Below are 8,738 nucleotides of genomic sequence, written 5' to 3'. Positions count from 1 at the left end.
TCAATTACAAGTCTGTGAACCGTAGTNTAATTCCCGTTGTTTGTCGCCGCAACCACATACGACTTTAGTTTGTTGGACTATTATTTTTCGAAAATGCACATGGTTGTTCACATTTTTTAGCCTTGTTTCCAAATTTATAATGATATCTACATAACCAATTCGTGATAAAGTTACACTAGTCTAAAAAATTTGAATAATACAGCTCACCAGTAATACTAAGATTGTTGGCACCTTCACTCGATAAATACTGTAGTTGTTGTTGTTACTGTTGTTGTTGTCGCTGCTTATGTCACTAATGTTGCCTCAGCTCAGATGATTGTTGGTGCGACTGCTGTGAAAATAAATTTTAATTTTTCTTTGTTGTTGGCATTTGCCTTTGAAAAACACTTTGTTGCGAAGATGATAACTGCGTAGGTGCAAAAAGTGCTAGTGTTGATGGGTTCGCCTCTAAAGCTAAGTGTATACGGCTCTAGCTCTACGAGAGACTCACCTACAAAGTCTATGTGAGAGTTATTTAGCGAGACTTTTTCACCGTGTACACAGTCCAACGAAGCTAGATCGAACACTCTACGACAACTCTACGCTCTATTTAGCAAGCTAAATAGACTTTTTGTTCTATGGATATGTATAGTAAAGTCTTGACAATGAACTTCATTACAGATTGTTAAATTTTTAAATGGCTACGACATTAAATCGTATATTCGATACAAGCACACAATTTTAAGTGACATTAGAACGTAGCCAAATAATGTACCGGGAATCATCCTCTTATTTTCATTGGTATTTCAATGGCTTTTCCGATAGCCTCCGTCCTTTGCAAAGGGGCAAATTATAGATTGAAACATAAGGGGTATTCACATATTGAGCAGGTGGTCTGGCAATCTGGCAATAGTCGTTGCTTGAGTTATCTGCTGTTTTGTCAGAGTGGCAGGCCACTTGCTCAACTTGGTGAATACCTACATACATATGTATATATAGTAGTTTGGTTGGACTGCTTGGAGAGACTCCTTTCAAATCGACGAAGGGTTAGCGCTCCGCTGATGGCGCCAACTATATTTTCTACATCGTGGCTTTGATATAAATACATATATACATACAACAAGCGTTGACAACAATTCGAGATAGACAACTAACTCTACGCGAGAGGTAACTGTTGTCTACCGTGTACACAGCTTGTAGAGTACGTGATAGATAAAAGTTGAGATTTCTCTATTTTATGTCTAGCTAGAGTGAATATCTCCTAGAGTTGCTGTACCGTGTAAACTTAATTGAGAGAGGAGATTTTTATTTCAGTGAAACTCTCGAGAGATTTCTCTACCGTGTACGCTGTCCTTAAGAGGGCAGAGTGGGACTGTGGCACAATGCTATCACCAAAATACGTACATATGTATTTATATGTTTATAATTAGACGATAAGCTTCGGTTACAATTTTATTGCACAAAATGTACATAATGTTAGTTAGAAAATCCAGCTAAATAATTTTATCTAGCTGGCTTGTTCTATTCGAACCACTGTGTTTGGTGGGAGTGCTTACTGGTCAATGTGTGATTGGTAAAAATGCCGTAAGGCTGAATGTCATTAATGACCCTTACTGCACCAGCTGCAAGGTGAACAATGAGGTGAAATCATCTCAACACCTGCTGCTCTGGTGCCCTCCCTTTGCGAGCCTAAAAGCTGAAGCACAACACCGGCGAACGGCAAATTTTTCGTCGCGAATGTTCTCCGACATAATTAAAACACACTGATTTATATGAGAACGCGCACAACCAAAGCAAACGACGAAGTTTGCTCGACGACTGTTCGCGACGATAGATTTATTTCTATCGCCGCGGTCAACGGCAACGACAAAAAAAGGCCATGATGACTATACTTTAAAAGTTATCGTAATTTTTGTTTAAAAGTAAAATAATATACCTTATATTTTTCTATCAGAGATTAATCTAGTAAAACGTAAGTTTACTAGTAGTTATATTTAAAGACTACTTCTATATTTTAAACTTCTTCTTGCTGGTATTTTCCCTCTTCGTGGTAAACGCTTCCTTCTTGAAACATGGTCACTATCAGCTGACAACATTCGAACCGCTCGATACCGCTCTATTTGTGTTTCAGTAAGCGAATTAGCTGGGCGAAAGTTGGTCGTCGGCATCGCTCTGCTGGGCGAAATTTGCAGTTCGCCGGGTATTGTGTTTCAAGCATAAGGTTTAAGCACCTTGAGATGAGCACGATGAGAGCGCGGGAATGGACATCAGTCGATCGATGAGCTTCGTTGCGAGCACGGAGCGGTTCTCTTACAAAAAAGCCATAGGTGTCGTAATTTTTCCTTAGTTTGCCCCTCTTTCCCCTACCCATCCACTCTTTTTCCGGTCTCCCTGCGTCCCTCTCCCCTCTAAGGGACGCATCCCGTTTACCCAACCTAAGCTAACCTATGTACTTCCGAATTTGATTGAAGAACGCACGCCATACTTGAGAATTTGCTTGAAGAGCGCCCTACCTCAGCTGCTGATTCGAAAATGCCCTATCTCAGCACATCTTCAATGTATTCTCAGCTGGAATATGGCGTTTTTGCGCCGAGTTCTGAGATAGGGCATTCTTCAACCAAATTCTGAGATAGGGTGTTTTTCAAATAAAATTCTGAAACAGGACGTTCTTCAACCAAATTCTGAATAAGGGCATTCTTAAAAGGTTTTCTGAGATAGGGCGTTTTCGAACTGGCTGCCGAGATAGATCGATCTTCCATTCCGGTGACGATATGTTTATCTAAGATTTATTCAAATATTATTTACCGGTACTTGCTGCAGTGTCCTTGGAACTTTTAACGCCATCTTCTAAATTGTCGTCGGCTTTAGTTATAATATTTGCATCCAATTTTGTTTCATCGGGTACATAGCGTATTAGGAGCATTATCGTTGAGCCCAATATGGGCGGTATTCCCGCCAAAAGAAGTGGCGTAGTATATGAACCTGTGCTGTCGTATATCATACCAGCGATTGGTGGTCCAATTGTTAATGGAAACGAACTCAAGCCTAATAAAAATCCAATGGCTTGCGTGGCTCCAGATGGCCCGCATATTTCATAAGCTATCGGGCCCAACAACGAAATGAAGCAACCATCAAACAGGCCCATCATCAGAGTGAAAACGATTAGCATATTGTAAGAACTCGTTAATGGCAAAAAAACTGTTATCACACCAATACTCGTTAACGCTAATTGCTGTAGGTATATGCGGTTTATTCTTGGCAAATCAGCAATTATACCAAAAATCAGACGGCCAATGCCTGAGGTAATGCCAATGCACATCACAGGCAGATTCTCACTTTTACTCGGAAACGTTGTCTGTACAAACTTCATCATGTGGACGTACGGAACAAAGTATCCGAAAAGAGCCATTGGAACGCAAAGTGCCCAAACCACATATTTTTTTCGCTTCCATATATTTACGTTAATACCGGACAGTAATAGTATATTAGCGCGAGAGCGATCACGTTTATTTTGAGGAGGTTGAGGTGGCGGATGCAGAGGCTTATAAACGAAGGAGCATACTATAATAAAGCAGGACACTAAACTCATCACTTGTAACGTTATTTCCATTCCATAGCTTCGTAATAGAAAATCTAAGCCCGGCGGTAATATTACTGTAAATACACTGGAGCCAGCCGTAACAAATCCACTTACTTTTCCAAGGTAACGTTTGAAATAGTGCCCTAAAATTGCCAATGTCGGTGTGTAAGCCAATGCAGCTCCTAAGCCAAACATTATACCATATGAGAAATACAGAGCTTTGATATTAAGCGTAAAGAATGACGACAGCAAAAGACCTGTGGCAGAGAGTGAACCACCAATCAATGTAGTCATCCGCAAGCCTATTTTATCGGTTAATACACCTGCAACTGGCGAAAATAAAAATGTGGCGCCGATGGCTAATGAGCCGACCAGTGCTGAAAATAAAAGAAAATTGTGTTGTTAAAAACTAAGGTGTAATATTAGTAGAAACATTATGAGGGCTTTTTCAAACATAATTTTAGTGTGCTTTATTAAAAATAACAAAATAAGTTATTTAAAAAAAGGCGTGAGTACTAGGTAGCTTGAGTACTTGCTGGCGTCAATTTTTGTTTACTTGTACATTTGTAATTCCTCCTCTTCTTCGCAAGTATAATCGATAAAACTAGGTTGGATACCAAAAAGTTATCAGTTTAAACTGAGATTATTTTATAATTATAACTTTGTAGGGCTTATCTCTTTTTCTAATGAAAGATAAAGGAGTTAAGAGAGAAAATGAGGATAATCTTTTTATATGTAAAATATTATTAGGGGATTCAGTTACATACATACACATGTAGGTTAGGTTAGAAATTAAATATTAACTTCACTTAATGTTATTCATTTTGCTGATTTATTTTTTTAAATAATTTTAATTTTTAATTCTTCTAATATATCAAACTATCGGTATGATTGCTCAAATATGACACTTGTATATACTTGTGACTCAAGGGCGTTAAAATATCGTTAAAACGCCGCATCAATTACTGTTTTTGAACTTGTAGTTTGAGAATGCTATTTGTATATATTCCTAAATTTAGTTTTTCTTTTAGAAATTTAATCTATGGTTCTGCTTCATCTGTCGCTAGGTTTACTTTAAAGTTATGAATACATATAACTAGGGATGCACAGCAGAGGTGCACGCAGTCGACGTCGCGGGATAACTGCGCGCACGCGAGCGTGCTAGGCGAGGTGAAGTGAGCTGTACGGAGATGGCAACGTATACATATTAACCACTACAGACTTATTTTCAAGTAAAAATGCGTGTATGTGTGTGTACTTTAGTGACAACTGAGCCAGTGTGGCATCAGCCCCCAGAAAAAGCCAATTTTTCCAAAACAAAAGCGCCAAGTTTTTATTATCATGTTTAATAATTTTTTTGATTCAGTAAAAAGTGTATATACATATCCATTTCCTCACGTTTTTATTAATAACTTAATTTAAATACATTTATAACAACGAAAAACATATTTAATTTACCTATTCCTAACATTTTATTCAGTAAATAAATTCCATCTTAATGTAGAATATTAGTGTCTAGTGTATCAAATAAAACAGCTCTTTGAGGTAAAATTTGCGAGTGACGAAAGCTGAACTAGAAACACAAAATTTATGATATCAATTACGTGACGAAAATTAAACGTATTTTTTAACTGCCTTTCAAACGTACGGAAAATCTTTTTTATTCATACGAATCGTTGCAAAAGTTCTGTTTTTTTTTAATTGTGTTTCTAGCAGTAAACGGAAATTCGCAACGTTCCGAACTTTTTTTTTTTTTATGTATGTTACCGCATAATTTTGGACCCCGTCAACCGATTTCGATAATTCTTTTTGCATCGGAAAGGTAGTGTCTCAGAGGTGATCCCATACTAATCTGGTTAAGATCCGATCAGTGGATCATGAGATATATATATACATTTTTTTTTTTATATGAGAGTTGAAGTCGGTTTTTTTTTGCTAAAAATTACTTGTTTTAAGAAGTTTACTCGTGCTATTAAACTAATGATTTTTTCTCAAGTAGCCTTGCTCAGTGGCAATTTATACATATGTATGTAGTAGTAGCGGCATATTGGGTGGACTAAATGCATTCATACATACATATTTATGTACAACTATAGGTAAATACCAGGTAGGTTAGGTGCGGGTGATAAACCCATGTAGCATAGTTAAATACTGTGTACATACCTGCAATTAAAATGGGGAAGAATGTTACAATTTCGGCATGTGACTCAAAAAAAAAACTCTAAAATACACACAAATTGTGGTTTCCAAGACATGTACGAAGTGATTAGCACAGCTGCATCCTTCAACTTGTCAACTCGCGGAAATTCCCCGATTTGCAGGGAATTTCGGTTTAATTGGCAATCGGGGAATGGGCGATTTTTTTCGGGGAACTGGGTTTGTTATTTTTGTATCTTAAAGTAACCAAATTAGACGGATATGTTAATTTTTAACCATTTGACCCTTTTTGGAGCAAAATTTTTTTAATTTGAATAGCAATATCTCCACAACAAGAGTTTTCCCAGATACAAACTATATACCAGATGAAAGCTAAGGTTTTGGGCAAGACTTGTGGAAACTTAGAATAAAATCGACTGACCAGTTTTTGAGAAAATTCCCGATATCTCTATTTTCAGCAGCCCGATTTTTAGTTTTCAGGCGATAACGTTATGGCGTATTTATATTTTATAAACGCAAAAGCTAGCATTAGATTTCTTTTTTTAAGGCCCTTCTACTGATATCAACGCGAATGGTGTGGAATGAGTAGTGCGGCCTCAGTGGTAGTTTAAAGAACTGCCTTTTTTCGAATTTCAGGCAGCAGCCACGCCCACACAGGCATACAAATCAAAACATCCTGGAACAAATCTTTTTAGTTTTTTGTGTACTTTAATTCCTGAAAGTTTGAAAAAAATTAAATGGTGGTACGTAAAGACGCCACATACATACCAAAGGATCTCGTAGTGGAGACACGAACCAAAACACATTTAGCTCTATATCTTTCTAACTAGCTTCCGGAACTTAATATATAAGGTATCGTTTGAAAGGTATTGGCCTATAGAATAACACTAAATATGTTGGGTGTGCCCACATGCCCCCTTAAACCGGCAAAAGCAAAAAAAAACGTTTTTTGTTTCGCAATACTTTAGCCAAATTTTTAAGAATCCGAATAATCGTTTACGAAGCTTGAGTATATTTTCTGGAGACACTCTGCAAGACCTTTTCAACGATATATCAAACATGTCGATTGGACATCTGGATAAAAACTTCCAAATCTCGTGTATATATAAGCGAGTCATTTCAGCATGCTACTGTGCGCTGAGATACATACATACATATGTACCTATGCATTCGGTGTGCTTAAATTAAAAAAGCATCACTAAATACCGCACCAAGCATTGAATTCCAATTATTTTGGCTTTTTGGTTTCCCAAAAGCACTAAATTTAGTGCAAAATGCACGACCTTGGCAACAGTGAGCTGATCACATCAATGCTCAAACAGTGATGCCAGACCAGGTATTGAGTAAATGCGCTATGTATATTTTTCTTTTAAAGCCTAAGTTCTAATTGTCGAGGGGATTGATATTTGGTTCTTACATAGAACACTGATAAGATTCACAAACTTATCTTAGGACTTAACTAAAATAATCAACATTATTTGTAGACGAATATATTTGTGTTCGTATGAAATAGTAGCATATGTCGGGAGGCTGGCTTTAGTAAAATGTACCATTTCCTATATTATTTAAACCACAAGGAATTTTTTTATGAAACTTTATACGAATATTGACTTGCTAGCATCGCCATTAACACTACCGTCTTTTACGTTTATTTTCCAAGAGTTCTTCAACGACTCGGCGCCAGTGAGTCTTTCGCAATCTTATACTGCGAATGGTTCATTATACTTAAGCCAGTCTTCCGACATAAGCTACTATTCTATACGAACACAGATATGTATACTTCCTAATAGGCTTGTAAAATGCCCAATACCCAAATCCCTCGCATGAGTTTTTATCGGTAAAAAATTGGGTACGCTCAAATCTGGCATCGCTGCAGCAAGTACAGCGCCAGTGAAACAGTGTTGATAGTTCAATTGTACATTTTTCAGAACAGTTAATTTTAAAATGTACAAAAGTAAATTTGCCGATTTTAAGTACAATTTCAACATCAAAAATACTTTTTGTACCAAACGCTCAAATCTCTTCTAGCACTTTGATTCTTAATCCGTTTACATTTAAGTAAATGGATATACCTATATTACTATTTGCTACAAAACGAAATTATGAATTGTAATTTTGAATGTAAACGTGATTGTGAACAGTAATATTAGTGATGTGCGTTATGGTGATTGCGATTTCTTATCACCGAGGGGTGAAATATCCCTCATCGCTATTTATTTTGAAAAAATCTTTGGAAATGCAATTTACCTAATGGCGATCCTGCAGNATAAAAGATGTATGTAAATTCCATGCGTTGAAATTATACATTTCCCTTGAGGATTTCCATTTTATCGATAGTGATCTTATTTTATGTTCATTAATATGAACTGACCTATATAGTGTATTAATGTTTTATCATCATTTTATTCATCTTTGACAAAATTACACGGTCACCCGGTATTTATTTTATTTTTTTAAATAATTTTAATTATTTTTTTTATAAAATTCTAGCTCATTATCAACCAAAAACCTTGCCAATAAATCGAAACTTGAAAGAATGAAAAAAATCAACAAAGTTTCATCAAATTTTCACTGTTTTTGTTCAGAATTTGTATACATGTTTTGGGTTAACATTTTTGTAGCCCATTCATTCTAGTATAATAAGGTGCAAGTTTGAAGTGTCTAGAAAATACCATTGATTTTTTGAATTTTTCTGTTTGCGGTGTTGCGCACTTTCTTCCATATAAGGAACGTTCGCAATTTATGTTATAATGAATGCGCGTGTAGCGATGTCGTTTTTTATTTCAATATTTCAAGTTAAGCTTTATTTTATAGTTTTTCTTAGACAATGATAAATGATGTACACAAATTTCAGTATGGAAAAAAAGTGCAACACCTTCAACGAAAAAAGTTCTCAAAAATCTTCGCGAATTGAATGTACTATCTCGATCATTTAAACATCTCGGTCTCGCTTACCACTTAAAATGATTATTTGAATCTAAAGTATATATTAAATGATATTTAATATTTGCTTTAGAGATGA

At 36.2% G+C, this 8,738-nt stretch overlaps 1 protein-coding gene across 1 annotated transcript in view; it reads right to left on the bottom strand.

The window, feature by feature from the left end:
* Window positions 1-207: 207 nt before the first annotated feature.
* The window catches only part of kar (monocarboxylate transporter 10-like protein kar), a 185,810-nt gene continuing 177,279 nt past the window's right edge, over window positions 208-8,738 (bottom strand). The window contains exons 4-5 of the mRNA XM_017609486.1: window positions 2,785-3,936; window positions 208-331 (exon numbers count right to left, since the gene is read on the bottom strand). Coding sequence (XP_017464975.1) covers window positions 309-331; window positions 2,785-3,936 — 1,175 coding nt within the window. The 3' untranslated portion in view covers window positions 208-308. The remainder of the gene's footprint in view (window positions 332-2,784; window positions 3,937-8,738) is intronic.

The sequence above is a fragment of the Rhagoletis zephyria genome, unplaced genomic scaffold, assembly GCF_001687245.7.
Source record: "Rhagoletis zephyria isolate East Lansing unplaced genomic scaffold, Rhagoletis_zephyria_1.1 Rzeph_scaffold_00229, whole genome shotgun sequence".
NCBI lineage: Eukaryota > Metazoa > Arthropoda > Insecta > Diptera > Tephritidae > Rhagoletis > Rhagoletis zephyria.
Note: the sequence above shows the minus strand (reverse complement) of the source record. Positions and strands in the feature narration are given on the sequence as shown.